The following is an 18,063-nucleotide window of genomic DNA, read 5'->3' on the forward strand; positions in this document are numbered from 1 at the left end:
CGGGCCTGATTCATGCTGCTCTTTTCAGTCACACTGAACTCTAGTCCCCTGATACCTTTATCTAGATCAGAAAAAGGCCAAGTGCTGAGGCAGAATGACCAGGAGGTCCAGAGCCAGGTTCTGCCTACCAAGTCTAGGCTTATGTCAACCCAGCCTTCTGGGATACCATTTCCTCAGCCCTCCAGTCTCAGAATCCCTCCATCACTTCCATTGGCTCCAACTGTTCATCATCTTTCCTAACCGAACCAACTGGTTTCTGGTAGAGAAGTGCTAAGGAAGCCTGCCAGGAATTTGTGAGATCTTAATATAGAATATGTGACTTGAGGCTCTGGAGATTCTTGTGGAGAGGAGGCTGGAGGCAGAGAAGACCCTCCCTGTGCCCCCATACCTGGCCATCCTGACCCATGCCCTAGTCAAGCAGCCACTCCCTGTGAAGCATACCTGTGGACTGACACAGCCCTAGGGAATTACAGGAAGGCAATAGAAACTCCATTCCAAGATTAGCCTAAGAAGCAAGACTTGTGTAAGACAGCTAGGGGTATGACACTGACTCAGAGTGCCCAACAGTTGGAGAGGCAGCTATTTGTGTGGACTGGGGAATTAGGAAAGGCATCTTCATGGTGAGAAATTAGGTTAAGACCCATGGAGAGAATAGGGAAGACATTCCAGTTGGAAAGAGTAAAAGCAGAGACAGACTCTTCTTGACCTTATTGTGCCTGAAGTGTCAATTCAAAGAACCCCTGTTGTATTAAATGTGGTCAAGGGCACGGAAGTAATTCCAGCAAGGAGAATGAGTCAGTTGGAGGGCTGCCGCATGCTCTGGCAGGTCAGCAGCGCGCGGCGCAAAGACCTCTCCTTTTATTGAGTTTTACAAGTATAGAAATCAATAGGGAGGGTAAGGAATGAGCTCACAGGCACATTCCGATATTGATTACAATATACAATTACTTATTTGGGATTACAACAACTATAAAGAATGTTTCCTATCAAAAACAAAAAACAGGAATTCAATCATCTATTCTTTTAAGACTATGGGAACGGCCACACTGTTCCTTAAACATTAACAGAAAGCACGCAGGGTTAAGCACTACCTGTGCTTGCCTTTGTTTGGTTTCCTTGTCAACATCAGGGAGGATGGAGAACTCAGCAAGATTTCTCTTAAGTCACAGGATGTTTTGAAACCCTGAGGCCTGATCAGTCAAAGACTGTCAGCGCTAGCGAGTTCAGCTCGCCAGCTCAGGTCATAGAACACCTGGACCGAGAGGCATGGGAACACACCTCCGTTTAGGAACCTTGATTTCCAGCATCAAACCCCTATGTTTTTAGAACTGAGAACTCAAAAAATCAACAGGTTCAGTGGCCAACCCAATGTTACAGAGAGGCAGTTGTTTTGCTCAATGGTAGGCCCTCATCTTGAATAGCTGATAGGAATGTAAGGACAAGCTCATCCCATTTCAAAGTGACACTGGCAGAGATGTTGAAAGTACTCTAAGGCAAAGTGAGGTTCCTGAGTGACTTCACAGAGTGGAAATGATGAACCCATTGTAATACAAAACTAAAAACAAATTCAAGACAAAATGACATAAGACAAAATGATAACCTAATCAACATACTCCTGTCCTCCTCCTAAAGAAAAATGACAGTGTCACCACTATGGAATAATAAGTAGTGGATACAAAAGCAGTCTAGGTGAAAAACATGGTCAACATTGTAAAGGAAAATTGTTAAAAGACAATTTGGTTCTCGTCAGTGGAGAAATAGACAACTCTGCCCTTAACATGATCAGGCCAATAAGAAAAACAATCATATTTGGGGCACTCTATGGTGTAGCCAAGAACTTGCTAACAATGAGAGATAACCTTCGTTCGGAGGCGATTCCTATTGCTGACCTTTAATAAGCAAAGACAGGACATCTGTTGTTGTGATTGTTGCACAGGAGATGTGTCCAGGAGGTGGATTGCCTGGGCTGCCATTATAGAAGGCGGGTAGCCCTGGTTGAGAACCATAGCACCTTCTTTCACACCTAGGTTGCTCGAATTAGCATGGTGCATGTTTGGACGAAGTCAGGACTAATTGGAAATTACTGCCTTTGGGAAGGATTAGGAGGTACACTGTGAAGGGGCAGGCTTGAAGGAGGTGTGTCCTGGCAGGTGGGCCAGCATGAGACCACTCAGATTTTCTGAGGCTTCAGGGAGATTACTTGTCTGGGAGTATCCTTTTGATCTAGCGAGGATACTGATACCTTCTCAGGACATGGTTGGGCCTCTGCGGAAGGCAGAATAGCATAGACAAATGATTTATCACATTAAGAGGGCTTGAGGCTCACCTGAAGATTCCACAAAACAATTTAAAAATACCTGTACATATTCTTGAACCAACCTCCAGATCTGGAGTGGGACTCAGACATCCACACTTTTAAAAAGCTTCCTGAACCATTCTGTCACAGTGGTTCATGGATAGTGACCAAGCTGGGTGATTTTTGAGTTTCAAAGTGGACAATATTAAAACTGCACCAGGCATAGATGTGAACAAGGACTCTTTCAGGAAGACAAAGATACACAGTCATTATATGTATGACTCGTGTTTGAGAAAAGCTAGCACCCTGGTGAAGAACACAACGCTGGACAGAGACAGACCAGATTCTGACATACTTACTATGTGATTTTTTTTTTTTTTTAAATCCCTCCGAACTTCAGTTTCCTGACATGGAAAAGAGAGTTTGTCTCAATATTGTCTTTTGGCAAAGGTTCCCCTGCGTCCATGTCTGTTCTCTACAACCTGATCCTTTTCAGTGTGCAAGTATTTTTAAGCTACTATTTTGTGGAGTATTATATTCTACTTCGAACTCTTCCTTAGTTCAGGCAAAGCTTATATAATATTGCAGAGATGAGAACCTAGGAGATAGAGGATGTTATGTGCTTCTTTTGCCAGTTTGGTAAACTCCCTTTAATCCTCTTTTCTCTTTCACCATCACCAAGAGACTGGAAGTGTACACCAGGCAATGCATCTGAGTCAGTCTGCCTCTCATTCTTTCACCAGGACTTCCCAGGAAGAGTTCATCAAGAGTATGCAAGCTCTCCATGGGCAGTAGTGGTGAAGAACATTTCTCTCTACTGCTAGTCACACCCCTTTCTCTTCTCATGGGGGCTTAAAAGATGCTTTGGGGACAGGAGATAATGTCTAAGCATTTACAAACTAAAACATCAATTGAAAGAGACTTTGTCATTTGTATACTAGTCTGGAGTGTGAGTTTTCTCAATCCAATGAATGCTGCAAATCAAAACCACAATGTGACATCATCTCACCTTTTAGAATGGTAGATATTTGTCGGCAGCCGTCCGTCTCGAGAGACGATGGTGTAGCTTCTTAAGAGTCTATCTGCACCGCCGAGAATGGCTGTGCAGTCCGACTCGGGAGTGACACGGTATCTGTCTCCTCCCGTGTTGAATCGACATCTTGCGATGACGCTGGAGTGTCCTCTCCAGTGAAGCTGAAGCTACAGAGCCTGGGCAGGGTGATATGGAGGGTCTGCTGTTGCCCATGCAGCAGACCCCCCCTCTCTTCGCAGCTGAAGGGTCCAAGGGAAAGACGGAGTCAATACAGCTTGGCTTCAGGTGCGCCGCAGGAGTTGCCGGTGTTGACTACAACCTCAAACCGCCTTAGGGACTCCGGCTCCGGATTTTCTGTCGGGGTTTACTCCCTTAGCCTTTCCCCTGAAGAGGTATGCCGCAAGGCAGCGGAGGTTTTTTGGAGTCAGAGTTTTCCTTCTCTGATGTGCCCTGACTGGAAGATCGAACCAGCGACACTTAGCTCGCAGGCCGACGCTCAATCCACTGAGCCAAACCAGCCAGGGGCAATGGTAGTTATTACCCCCCACATATTACCAAAAAACAAACAAAAAACAGCAGCAACAAATAACAAGTGTTGGTGAGAATGTGAACTCTTGTTACTGTTGGTGAAAACAGTATGGAGGTTTCTCAAAATGTTAAGACTAAAACTACCATGTGATTTAGCTATTTCACTTCTAGATATTTACCTGAATTAAGGAAAACACTAACTTAAAAATATATATATGCCCTCTACCTCCATTCAATGAAGAATTATTTACAATAGCCAAAATACAGAAAAAAAAAAAAAAACCTATCTGCTCATAGATGGGTGTAAGGATAAAGAATATGTTCTATAGCCCTGACTGGGTGGCTCATTTGGTTGGAGCCATGTCCTGTATACCAAAAGGTTGTGAGTTCCATTCCCAGAATCAGGGTGCATTCCTAGGTTGTATTTTTGATGCCAGGTCAGAATATATATGGAAGGGAACTGATACTTCTCTCTCACATCAATGTTTCTCTTTCTCTCAAACCAACAAATCATAAAATCATATCCTTAGTGAGGATTAATAAATGAATAAATAAAATATAATCTCAATTGGGATTTAATAAAATTAACTAGAAAAAGAATTCCCACGTAATAGAGCACTTTGTTTTGCATTTTTATTTTCTTTTAAAGGCACATTTTATACATTTCTTCTTTTAAACACACTATTCAGATATAAGAAGTAAAGTTATAGAAGAAAATCTAGATGATGTGAGTTCATCCTTATATTCTGTGAAGTATTTGAAGAACTTTGTTCCAATAAAAAATAGTATTAATATTAAATCTTTCATTCTGAAGTAAAAAAAATAAAAATAAGCACATAATTTGTCTATAATATACAACTATAAAACTACTCAATACTTGATAAAATATACTTTTGTCCCAATGTCATGTATAACATGAATTAAAAATATTTTTCTTTCTTTTTATTTTATGTTATACTATCACGTTAAATCTTTAATAATAAAATTCCATCAAAGATTATCTGTCATATTACATGCCATGATTAGCTTTCTACAAACAACTCTGCTTTCTGTGTACAAATTATTGTCAATGAAATAAAAGAAAAGTATACTAGGCAAAGAACTTTATTAATCTTGGTTTCAAACTTTATTCCCAGGCTTCTTCAGCTTAATTTGCTGCAAAGAATGATTTGTGTATAAGCAAAAACTGAAAAGAGCTGCAGTGTCCAAGGGGCTAGGGCTTAAAAATATTAGAGATCTAGATTTTATCAGATCCATAAACAAAATTTGAAAAAGCAGTCATATTATAAAATAGCAGCTCCCAGTAACTTCTTCAAGTTTATCTTCTTCAGAAGTTGACTCAATTCAGTTTGCTTCATTTTTGGAAGCCTCATCATAATTCTCCACAAGATCTGGAACTTCATCATCATCATCCTCTCCTGTAGCAAGTGGTGCTTTTCCATCCACAGATTGTTTGGGCAGAGCTTCAGCTAGTCTCCCTAAACTGGTCAGACTGTCTGCACCAAGCTGATTTAAGATGCTGGGCAGCATTTCTGTCAGCTGCTTTGCTCAGCGTGGCCTGTAATGGTGAATGTGTTCGCTGCCAGAGATGCCTGAACTTTAGGGTTGTTAAAGTGGATCACTGTTCCTTGGTTTGTGAACATATTTACCTCTTCAATGCCAGAGATGTTGTTTACCCCCAACCTCTTTAAGGAGAACTGAAGTTTTTTTATCATCTGCTGTAGCTGTTCTGTGAAACACCTTCTTCTTCCTACGAGCAGTGCCTTTCCCACCAATGCGCACTTGTGCCTGCAGTTTGGCGAGTTTCTCTTGGTTCATGATAGTTTCTTTCATCTTGTTGGAGAGAAAACGGGGCCGCGCGGGGGACTAGGGTTGGTGCTCAGGGGGGTCTTTGGCAGACCAGCTGAAAATAAGCGCGCACACGCGGGGATGCAAGATGGCAGCTCTAAAAATATTTTTCTATTGGTCACTATGACTTTTGACCTTGCTTTTTGTAATTTTTGCCTTTGTTAAGTTTTCTTTTTTTATTAACGCACACTTTTTAAAAATTATATTAAAATCAGGCAATGGTCTGACAATAAAAAGGCTGCTTATGGAATACTGTTATGTTAAACTTTACTTACAGGATGTTAAATCTTTACAACTTAGGTTTTCCCCAGAAAAAGATTAATGGAAACATCAGGTGCTTTTCAGACTTGATAGTTGCTGCTTTTAAAAGGTGATTTTACACAAACACTAAATTACAAAAACAAAACAAAAAAAAAACCCTTTAGAACACAATGAACTGCTTTTATTTCAGTATGCACCCACATCTCAGCGTTTAGTGGTCCTGAACAGAAAAGTGGAAAATCGTAGCAATTAGCTAGGAATCAAGCCCGCCAATTTTGGGGTTCTGCCGTGCACACCGAGTTCTTTCTTAATCCCTGCTGAGGACCGCGAGAGGCTGCAGCACCGAAACCAAAGTATGCACCGAATTCAAGGTTCTTTTTGTTCCAGTTGTCAGATTCCAAACTAGACCCAAATGGATTGCAAAGATGACCAAATAAGAGTCCTGTTTTAAAACTTCAATTTGTAAAAGCACAAGCAATTAGAGGAACAGAAAAAAATTCATTCAGAGGGATCACGTGTGCTCACAATGTCTTCTGTGGCCTTCTTGAGCTAAAAAACAAACAAACAACGCATCAGCTGACAATGACAGCAGGGGGTCGGGCAGGGCTGAGGACCCATCTCCTAGGCTGGTGGAGAGGAAATCAGTGTGGTTCCAAAACTGAACAAGGGAGATCAGAGACTCTTTCCAACCTTACCTGATGGCTTCTGGCCAAAGCAAGGGAGTGTTGTGGAAAGTGTTGGGTGGTGACGATGAAGAAAGGGACTTGAGGAGGAGTAAGGAGAAAGCAGCACCCCTCGATATAAAGGTGGGGGAGAGGGAAGAAGATATGGGGAAAGCCCTGAATTCCTCGCCAAAGGCCAATTTCAGAGGGGAGCAGAGGGTGTTACAATCTATTCTTCGGCCAAGGGTGGTGGTAGAGAGCGGGGAAAGGATGCTGGCTTGGAAGTGGGGAGGGACATCATTTAAGACTTAAAAAAAGAAACCAGGGGTGCACACGAAGCACCCACACACACCCAGCAGTCGTCCCACAGGCTGTGACCTGAAACCTTCACATCTACTCTAGTAAGCCACCCCAAGCTGGAGGGCTGTTGCAGGGAAGGAGGGCGGGGGGAGGAGAGGGGGAGAAGGCAGAGACCCCAGGCCAGGTAATCAGCAGCAAGGGGATTGTGTGATGTGTCTTTTCACAGTTGAGTTAGATGTGCCCCACCGGTTATGATGGGAATCAATTTAAATATACTTTTTTGATCCCAGAAGTTCAACTATGTGGACAATGGTTACACCTGACAGGATGATTTGTTATAGCACAACTTATATATTTCAAATGGACAAAATTAGTATCATTTACAGTATCTTAAGATAAATTGCCTTTGAATGGGAGCTTCCTTTCCAGTGCTTTGAGGTCTATAAGACGTATCTAGAAAATTTACTACTGTGGAAAATGAAGACTGCTTAAATCGAACGGGGGAAAGGGTGGGCCTGTGATTTGTTTTTTTTTTTAATTGCTGTAACACTGTCCTTCAGGTGGCTGAGGGTGTTTCATATTTTCTTTAGACATCATTAGGCGCCGAAGCTCCTGCAGGACAACTTTGATACTGTATGAATTCTGCCATTTTGCTAGCACTGATATGGCTCTTGGGTCCACCATTCCATTAGAACTATTAACTCTATTCATATTAATTTTTGTTACAAATCTTACAAAGGGGGTGCTTCTGGGTATTTAGGTCCACATTCTATTTTAAGGCTGTATATTCAGTTTTCATAAATTGTTCTTGGAGGCCCAATTATCATCCCAGTCCGGCTTGTAAGTGTCATGTCTTCGTCATCTTCTAGACCCCAGCTAACTGTGCCATCTCCTACTCCTTTCTGGCCTTCTTCGAGTTCTTCCAACAGTCGAAAATTACGAGGGACTTTTACTCCCGAGCCCGTGGTGGCTGCCATCTTGCGTCGCTATCGCTCCGCCTTTGTTAAGTTTTTATTTAATATAATAAATATTACAAATTTATAAAATTCAAATTAATAGTGTTTTCAACATTTATATATTTATTTACTCTGGGTTTACTTAAATGTACAAAGTAGAGGTTAATGTCTAACAGAGTGATATTATTTTTGACATCTATGTATTTTTCATTATACTTAAAATAGCAATTTTATATACTTTTGGTTAATCACTTGAAATATATTTTGTGTTCATGTTTGGTTGCTGCTTCCTTGTTTATATTTGCTCATTTTAAATAACTGTGCTTCCTTTTTTCTTAGGTTGCATTTCTTAAATTTGGTAAACTATGCATTTTTAACCTTTTGTATGCCATTAATTTGGGGTATATGCTTCCTATTTTTATTTTGCTAGCATTTGTTTTTCTTTTCACTTTATGTAAATAAATACCAATTTTTATAACTAAAAGTGGAATAGTATTTACTCAGAGCCTTATTTAAATTAGAAAGTAATAATAGTAACATTGATTATTTTATAGGGATCACAATCTGTTTGTTGTAGTACTAATTCAACTAACATTGATAAAAAACCCTGAGAAAGGATTCCTATTATATCCTCATGATAGCTACTGCAGATTTTTTTTAAAATACTATTTTAATATTGGAGAATTAAAAGATCTAGTAAATTTATGATAAAACCCCATAAACATAAATTATACAAGAATGTGGAATCTATTATAAAAAATGTAGAAGAAATAAAGTATAACATAACAGTGCAGTATATTAAAGTAAAAACAACAAATCTTCATGAAGAATAAGACAAATTCCTTGCAGAAGAGGGTTTTTAGATAGGCACTTAAGTATAAAGATAATTTATGCAGGCACGTGTTTAGGAGGAAGTGCTATTTTGAAATTATCTAGAATGTAATGCATAAATATGAAGTGTGTTAAATGATAAATAAATCATGTAATTGTTTGGAGTGCTATGTGTAAAAGATGAAAGAAAAATGCAGGATAGGACCACAATGTAGAAAATTGTTGTTCCTAAGATTAGAAATGTTAACTACAATAACTGGTGGTGGTCATACATTGTGTTGTAGGGCAAAGAAGCATGTTTGGAACTATTTCAAAGTAATGAATCTCCTCATGTGATAAATGAAGATAGAGATGAAAGAAGAAGGACGAACAGTTAGCAGGTCCTAAAACTTGAAGATATAATGAGCCCTGGACAGGTAGCTCAGATGGTTAGAGAGCTGTCCCAATATGCCAACATTGGGGGTTTGATTCCTAGTCAAGACATATGCAAGACACAAAAGACACAACCAATGAATGCATAAATAAGTAGAGCAACAAATTGATGTCATGAAATACAGGTCAGATATTTTAGAGCTACTCAGCTGATTAAAATACAAGGCAGGTAAAGTGAAACTTATAGACAGACCACAGTATGGTGGTTATGAGAGGGAAGTCAGGTGGGGGAAGTAGTAAAGGGTGAAGGAGTTCAAATATATGGTGACAGAAGATGATTTGACTTTTGGTGGTGAGCACACAATGCAATATACAAATCATGTATCATGGAAATGTACACTTGAAACATATGTAATCTTATTAACCAGTAACACCCCAATGAATTCTAAAACGAGAATAAGAGGTTGAAATATGGATAACCCTCTAAAGATACATAGGATTTAGACAGAATCACAGAATCACCAGATAATTTTAAATAATTTCATTTGCCTTTACCTCACTTTCCTGATTTGTAAATTACAGACAACAATATAGCGACTACCATGGGGAAAGTAGAGTGACAGGAGGTAGGAGAGAGTAAAAGGAGTTAAATTGTAATGGAATAAGACTTGACTTGGGGTGGTAAACAAAAAATATATATAAAGTTAATGTATTATAGAACTGTATACTTGAAGCCTATATAATTTCATTAAACAATGTCACCTCAACAAATTCAATAAAAAATAAAAATAAATAAAGTGACTGTATTACACCAAACCATCTCTGTACCCTAGTCAATTGTAAAATTCTAGAATTTACTGGTTTTATAGGGGTTTTCAATGTCGAGAGGTTGGGAATACAGCAGGAGTGGTGGTTTGAAGGTTTCCTAATGCAAACAATGTCTACAAGAAACAAGGTCTACACTTACCAAATTGAAAGAAAGGGATTTTAAATAATCTTTTAGTGACACATAATTCTACAATATATAATTCACATGTATATATTTCTTAATTTTCAAGAACATTTAGTGGTTTTTATTTATAGTTCCTGCCAAATCAAGAAAAATATTTTGTTCAATTAATATGAATAAGTACTTGAATACCTAAACCTCTCAAACTCAATGTTTCCATTCTTTACCTTACATCTTCAATTTTTTCTCTATGAAGTTAAATTATTTGCTCCTACTATGGCTTGCTCTCTCTCTCTCTCTCTGATCTGTATCAAGCATCTATCCTAATTATTTTTCCTAAAAATAATATTTAGCATTTTTCACTAATATTTATAAACTTATAGATTAATAAATTTCTACTTCTGGATACTACTCATTTTCAGCATAATAATTATTATTTCCAAATTACAATTTATGGGTACTTTATAATTAGAAATTATTGAATCATAAAGTTTGCTTTAAAACTAAATGTATTTTACATATTCTAAATTTTTGAAGTTCAGTAAATATTCTTTTTATACTTTAATTAATACCCTCTATTTTAAAAGGTATAGTGTTTTTCTGATCCAGGTTTAACCCTGGTAAAGTTTACTGTCATCGGCAGCCGTCCGTCTCGAGAGACGATGGTGTAGCTCCTTAAGAGTCTACCTGCACCGCCGAGAATGGTTGTGCAGTCCGACTCGGGAGTGACACGGTATCTGTCTCCTCCCGTGTTAAATCGACATCTTGCGATGACGCTGGAGTGTCCTCTCCAGTGAAGCTGAAGCTACAGAGCCTGGGCAGGGTGATATGGAGGGTCTGCTGTTGCCCATGCAGCAGACCCCCCCTCTCTTCGCAGCTGAAGGGTCCAAGGGAAAGACGGAGTCAATACAGCTTGGCTTCAGGTGCGCCGCAGGAGTTGCCGGTGTTGACTACAATGTCAAACCGCCTTAGGGACTCCGGCTCCAGATTTTCTGTCGGGGTTTACTCCCTTAGCCTTTCCCCTGAAGAGGTATGCCGCAAGGCAGCGGAGGTTTTTTTTTTGGAGTCAGAGTTTTCCTTCTCTGATGTGCCCTGACTGGAAGGTCGAACCAGCGACACTTAGCTCGCAGGCCGACGCTCGATCCACTGAGCCAAACCAGCCAGGGGAAAAGTTTACTGTAATTTATACTTATTTACTAAAGTTTTTGCTATTAGTTTGTTACATACATAATTCATTTGGTTTTTTCTTATTAAATTTTTATTCTCCTCACCTAGTTACATAGTGTATTCAATAAAATGAGCGAAGTTAAAAATTGTACTTCATATCTTTTTCACCATTTGTATGCTATTCTTAACACACTAGGTAAAATGTTTATTATTTGCCAAATAATTTCAAAACCACAAAATACAAACTGTAACGTAATATTGACCTTAAAATTTAGAAATTATATTTTGTATCAATTTTTTTCTAAGAAAAGTTATCCTGTTTTTAATTACCAAGCATTCAATATTATATTAATTATCCCTCCCTCCTAAAGTACAGCACTTTTAATTAGCAGATAGCTTCACAAGTTAAAGTCTCTCTCACTTTTCTACTTTTCCTGATGTAGCTTCTTAGCTAGAATTTTTCTTATCTTGCCTCCCCCAAGGTAATGTTATAACAGATTCTGGCAGGAATTCAATAATTGTCATGAGGTGCTCGATTCCCTCCTGCTGATTGTCACTGAAAACAATTGAGCATCATCTTCTTGAATATGTTAGTGCTACAAACTAGCCCTTTACTTTTGACAACACTCAGTTCCAAATCAGTGACTTTTCAATTATTCTTATTCCATCCATTTTTAATACTTTTCTGCTTGAGAGGATTGCTGTTGATGTCTCAATTGGTACTTAGCATTTCTATAAGGTAGGTGAGCTTATTTTGAAGAACATTTTAGAGAAAATTCCTTGATTCTGTTATTGGCTTCATTGCTGTGCTGAATTTGTATGCTTGGTTAAAAAAAAAAAAAAGCTGGCATATTTTTTCTGTAAGAGAATGAATGACAAATACTGGCTGTAGTCACTTAAAATATACACAATACAGAGTCACTCAAATCTAAGAAATATAAACCTGTTTAACTTTGTTTAACAAAGCATCTTACAGATTGATTGATTGAATGATTTATTGCCAGCTATTAGCTATTACCATCCAATGGAATTGACTGGCTGTTAAAAACACTAGGGGAACAGGGGCTTAAAACTTTTGGACAGGATGTCTCACTTAAGACAAAGTTTATAATGTTCTAACTACTTCCAAGAACTATGATTTCATCTGTTGTTGGGGTAAGCTATCCTATTACACAAGAAGACATAACCATGAAGTGTTAATAACAAAACTAAGGAAGAATATGAAGTGGCGGGAAACAAACCAAAGACTTCCTTTTAATAAAGAAGGCCCTACATCAGAAACAATTAAGTGCTGCTAGTCAGACGGAAAAAGTAGAGTGGGTAAGCAGAAGGGCTTCATAGAAAAGATTAAACTTTTAATGTGAAACAGAATGTAATCGCAAATGATAACTTAAACAAAAGGAAATATGTATAGTATGAAATGCAAAAAAAGTATCACTGTAGTATTCACAGACATGTTCTGATGAAACCAAAACGAGCAAGAAATAAGTCATAATGAGGGAAAGAAAAATGTATATTAGGAAATATCAAACGTTAGAACTATGACTGAATAAACGCTAGGCACCGTCTAGACTTAAGTAAATTACGTATCTCAAAATAGATAAAATCTTATGGGAAATTGTAGACAGAAATGCTAGCATAGGTTACTGTTTATTAGAGACTGGATATATAAAATTGTACTTATTAAGAGACAAGGTGTCTGTTGTGTTATATTTTCTTTCAGATAAAAAACACAACCACCAAATTATTTGAGCTACCTTAGCTAACTCTTCATCTTAAAAATAAATTCAATGAAACTTTAAAAAATTAATATTATGACCATCCAGTTTATTTGGTTTACTTTGGGTGATGGGGAATACACAAATAAACAGTAGTAATAAAGCAACTAATCATCTTAAAATTATTTCCTTGATAATTTAGATATTTAATGTTCTATCCCACTACACATGTAGGTTGGTATCAAAGTAGTTATCACTCTTATAAAAGAAAAGCTAGAATATAACAATCTCTAATATTCTTTAAAACAGGGAAGACTGTGTAGGAAAATCACAGAAACAGACTCAGTTGAAAGGTGATACAAGAGAGTCAAGGTCAGAAAGTAAAGAAGTGGATTTAGCTTACTATTTTAATGTATACATCAAAGAAACCCTGGGACAAATATACACATCAAAATTTTATTGATAAGATCTATGTTTTGAAAACTGCAAAAGAGCTCATTTTGAAGCAAAATATAAATATTCTACATGTTAAAAGCATTTTGTTATGTTCTTTCAGCATTTTTTCCTCCTTTAGTAAAATACAAAATAATTATTCATTTCAAATTCATTGATGTCCTAGATTAAATAAAATAGACTATAAATTGAATTGAATTGAACTTTCATTGAATTACATCCAAATTAGGTATACCCTTGATCTTGATCTTTCCTCCAATTGTATATCAAGTTCTTTGGATTACGCACATTGGAGAAGAGGTTTATGTGTAAAAGACATTTGTGAAATAAAATTCTTTATTTCACTTGATTTAAAATTAATATGGTTCTAAGATATGAATTTTTATTTTGAATCATTTAAGTTTAATGTGCTTCAAAGGTGTAGATTTTTATAGGAGAAAAGCAATAATTTTATACTAACTTAGAAAGTATAAGAAATAGAAATATAAGAAATAAACTCCAAAAATTACTACTATTGAATAAAACATTTTTTATTAAAAATAATTTTAAATATGTTACTTCTCTAAATTAAAATCTAAAGATAGAAAAGCCACAAATTTGGGGTTAAGTAGTCCTCTCTTTTCAAAGAAATTTCAGGTCTGAAAAATTCCACTGTATGTATGAAATAATATAACAATAAGAAAAAATATATAGTTTAATAAACTTTATAATAATGAATAAATACAGCTATAGGTTAATTGTGTGCTTCTAAATTATTAAGAAAATAGGTTTATCTTCATTTTATACTATTTGTTTTATAAATTTATTGAGTTTTCAATAAACTTTTATGTTTCTACTTCTAGCTTAATTAAATAACCCATGTCCTGTTTAGGAATAATATTTAAAATGCATAATATATACTGAAGGAGACTGCTCAACAAACATTCACTATCAATTACATTGGTAAATATCAACTAACCTTCTGGGGATGATTTTAGGGACAAAACAATGTATTCAATTGCTTTCCATTCCTGCACTGATGAGATTGTTTAAGGCTTTCTTAAATTTTAATGTGATTTTAATTTTTAAAGGAACAATGCCAAGGTTTAATTATATTTCTTCACCCCTATGGGCACTTCTTATCCATGGATACAGCAGTATCTACAACGTGTTGTTCTTTCTTTATAGCAAGAAGGAAATTAAGCCCAGAGTAGTGCTAAGTGACTAACTAGAGGACATAGAACTCATCAATGGAATGGCTGTAGAAGTAATAGAACCACAGATGTCTCTTCTAATCTTATCTACCAACTCAAGAAAATCTCCATTCTTAAATTGCCTAGTTTTCCCGTAACAGTGCAAACAAGCACTGAAAAGTCCCATGGGCTATATATGAATACAAGACTTTGTCTTAATAATCTTATTTTTGTCACCTAGGAACTCAGGAAAAATACATTTTAAAATTACATCATGATAAATTCAGAATTCTGTCCATTCAGAGCAGCATAATACCTGGATACTCAGTATTGATTCCTTTTAGACTGACTTTTACAGACATTGCCCTATCATATGTCCTTGAATCAGTATTGCAGAAATCCAATTGCCCTCCCCTTAACCTCCTTCACAAAGGCCGATTTTAGTTATTGTGTGTATGAGGCCTGTAAAATAGCAATGTCCCCTTGGGAATCATGATAATGGAAATTAAACAAACACAGGTACTGAAGCAAGCTTAACAATTCAATGTCACAAGCAGGAAAATATATGTAGCTCTAAATTTTATCACAATTAACTCCTTCTGTCAGTTGGTTATACACTTCAACTTTCTATGTGAAAATTGTAATTATCTATTTACCTTCAAAAATTGTTAGTTGTATCATCTACTTGCCATGAAAACTCTATAATATTGATTGGGGTCCCTTGACAGAAAAAGCATGTAAGCTAAAATGTCAGCAAAGCATCCCGAAAGCAGCTGATGCTTTTTCTATTGATTCGTTAACCTTGGAAAAAGAGTGAATTCCCAAACATGCTCTGAGACATATTCCTTGGAGAGAAGACTGTATCTGTGTGTACATTGTTGCAAAAATAATATTATTTTGCTTTTGAGATTTTTTACGGCATGAAGTTCATTTCAAACTTTGCATCAAGGAAGATGTTAGCCTTTTTCAGAAATAAGCTTACATAGATTTGTGTGTACATCTCCATACCTTGGAATATGCTTAAGGCCTCATGCCAAACAGAGAAACCCTTGCACTTTCCCATCCCATTATGTAGTTTGCCTGCTGTTTATCTTTTTCAAAATTTAAAATTGTTCTTCAATTTGCCTCCTGCAATTTTTTTAGTTCTGCTCCAGATATGATGGAGGTGCTTATAAGAGTTGAAGGCCAGAAAAAAATGCAGGACAAAAACCTATGACACTGAGCGAGCATTGAGCAGCAAAATCCTAGAGAAAGAAGGATCTTAACAAAGGTGAACGCTTCTCTTCTCCTAGCATCTGTTCCGCTTTTTATCTCAAAGCATTGTTGAAAAGCCAGGCAGTGGGATGCAGCTAAGGGTCAGAAAAGCTGGTGGAATTTTAAGCTTCCTCACAGAATCGAAGAGACAAAACAAATGAAGTTTAAGGGTGCCAAACAGATTGGATTCAATATCACTAAAATAAAAGGAAATGCATAGAAGTGAGATGGAAACGCAACATCAATTTGTTTCACGAGTCATCCATGCAAGCCAGGAAGGTAAAGTGCCAAGTCAAAAGAGACTGCAGGGCAGAGTGTTTAGAAGTCTCACAGCACGAAAGAGCCTAAAGTTGGAAGTTCAAGAAGGAACTAAGAGGACCTGAGAAACTTGACACGTGGTGTTCAGCTGGGACGGCTTTAGGGCTACGTCCTAACAGGGTGGCTTTCAAGATATACTAAGGCTCCAAATATTGAAAACCACCCTCAGTCTGTGACTGAACTGAAGGAACTTATTTCAGCCCTAACTCTCACATAGGATAATGTGCTTCTTCTCTGGAGGGAAATGGCATCACTGTAGCAGGTGCTGGCTCTCGGTTCCCACAATCTCCCTGGACTTTTACTGCTTTAGTTTAAGCTAGTTCCCTTGTCAAATGCCAGAACCTTCAACTCTTTGCATAAGAACGTTCTCTGGCTTCCAGAGTCCACTGGTTTAGCATTAAGGTGGCCTTTCAGCAATGGCGGGGAATTAATTGCTCTCCATTCACCAGAAGCTGAATTTACATCGTGACCCATACTTCAGCTCTCTTGCCTCTTGTGCGAATCACCTCTGAGGTGCATGCTCTGGATCATTTTCCAGTCTTCCTCAGTAGGTGTAAGCTCCATTTCTCAATGGCGGCGACTAGTTGATAATGCCTATTTCACTGGCTTCTGTCCCTTTCCTTCTCTGACTTCCTCACCCCTCTACTGGCATTTCCTGGACCTCTCAGATAAATAGCTCTCTCAAATTCTCATCGCAAGGTTTGCTAATAGACGAATCCAAACTAAGACAACCAATCGATACATCTATACTTTATATAATATCTGATTTTTAATAAAAACTATTTAGGTATACTAAGTTCCAGAACAAAGAGCGGGAAAAATACCCAGAAGAAACAGGCCGAGTGACCATAGATGCAGATTTCAAGTCTTTAAAATAACTGATATTTAATTATCTTCAGTAATTCCATAACACACATATTCACAAGTGAAGGAAATAAGAATATGTCACCCCAAAATATGTCTCTTCAACATAAAAATTGTTTTGAGGTAAAGCAGTTCAAAAAACACACCCAATAATGGGGTGAAGGCTAAAATGGGAGGGTCAGGGCTTTGTGGACATGGACAAAAGCGGGACATGATGGACATATGTGATAGTGTCAACAATAAAAAAAGAATGCTCTCATTCTCCCTTTTTCTCCTTGAAATCGGGAAATAAAATCCCATGTAGAAGATGTCCTCCCTACACTAGAAGGAAAGAAATATGCTTATTATCAGTGAAGGGAAATTGAGACCAAGAGAATTCTGTCCAAACATACCTTAAAATTAAAATGGTTTTAATATTCAAATAATATTATTAAATAGTATTATATTAATAATATTCAAAAATAATATACAAATAGTTCTTAGATTCCTTTAGCCTCCTACATAGTTTAGTTACTTATCCACAATTGCCTTTCTTTGTTCAACCTAATATAAAAACATTTGGTTTTTTCCACTTACTTAAATCTTCATTTGCTAGTGTGTAATATTCATATTATGTGATAGATGTAATATGTGATATACATAGTATGTGATATGTTTTAAGCAGTGTCATATAAAACTTGTATTAAATAAATGTGTCTGCTTTACTCCTTAATCTGTCTTACGTCAATTTAATGATTAAATTTAGCCAAAAACCCTTAGAAGACAGAGGTAAACTTTTGCCTCTCTTACAAAAGTATTTTAATAGTATTCAATCAATGTTTATATTCTACAATTTTCTTGTTATTAATAAAAAGGTTTATAATAATAGAGACAGCAATGTTTCTATTTCATACTGGCAGTTTCTCATGCCTGAACCCACCAGTTTTCTTAGCTTTGCATTTGACTAATTTTTGGTTGACTTCCTGTCATATCCATATTTATGCTTTTATTAAGTGGTTCAGAAATTAAGAACAGTGTATGATCTACCCAGCTGTTTTTTCCAAGATGAACATGTGCTTTGGACTTTATCCTCCTCCTACCC

General features: G+C 37.1%; 1 protein-coding gene and 1 pseudogene across 1 annotated transcript; both read right to left on the minus strand.

Moving 5' to 3' along the window:
• Positions 1–4,813: 4,813 nt before the first annotated feature.
• Positions 4,814–5,781, minus strand: LOC149995968 (transcription factor BTF3 pseudogene; annotated as a pseudogene).
• Positions 5,782–7,462: 1,681 nt separating this feature from the next.
• Positions 7,463–7,905, minus strand: LOC149995969 (ubiquitin-conjugating enzyme E2 variant 1-like). Its single transcript, XM_090258321.1, has 2 exons — positions 7,736–7,905; positions 7,463–7,610 (listed from the first exon to the last, which is right to left on the minus strand). Exons 1-2 carry the CDS (start codon positions 7,903–7,905, stop codon positions 7,463–7,465), a joined length of 318 nt encoding a protein of 105 aa, XP_090114447.1.
• Positions 7,906–18,063: the final 10,158 nt, after the last annotated feature.

Source organism: Furipterus horrens, unplaced genomic scaffold (genome assembly GCF_987537825.1).
Source record: "Furipterus horrens unplaced genomic scaffold, mFurHor1.1.pri manual_scaffold_12, whole genome shotgun sequence".
NCBI lineage: Eukaryota > Metazoa > Chordata > Mammalia > Chiroptera > Furipteridae > Furipterus > Furipterus horrens.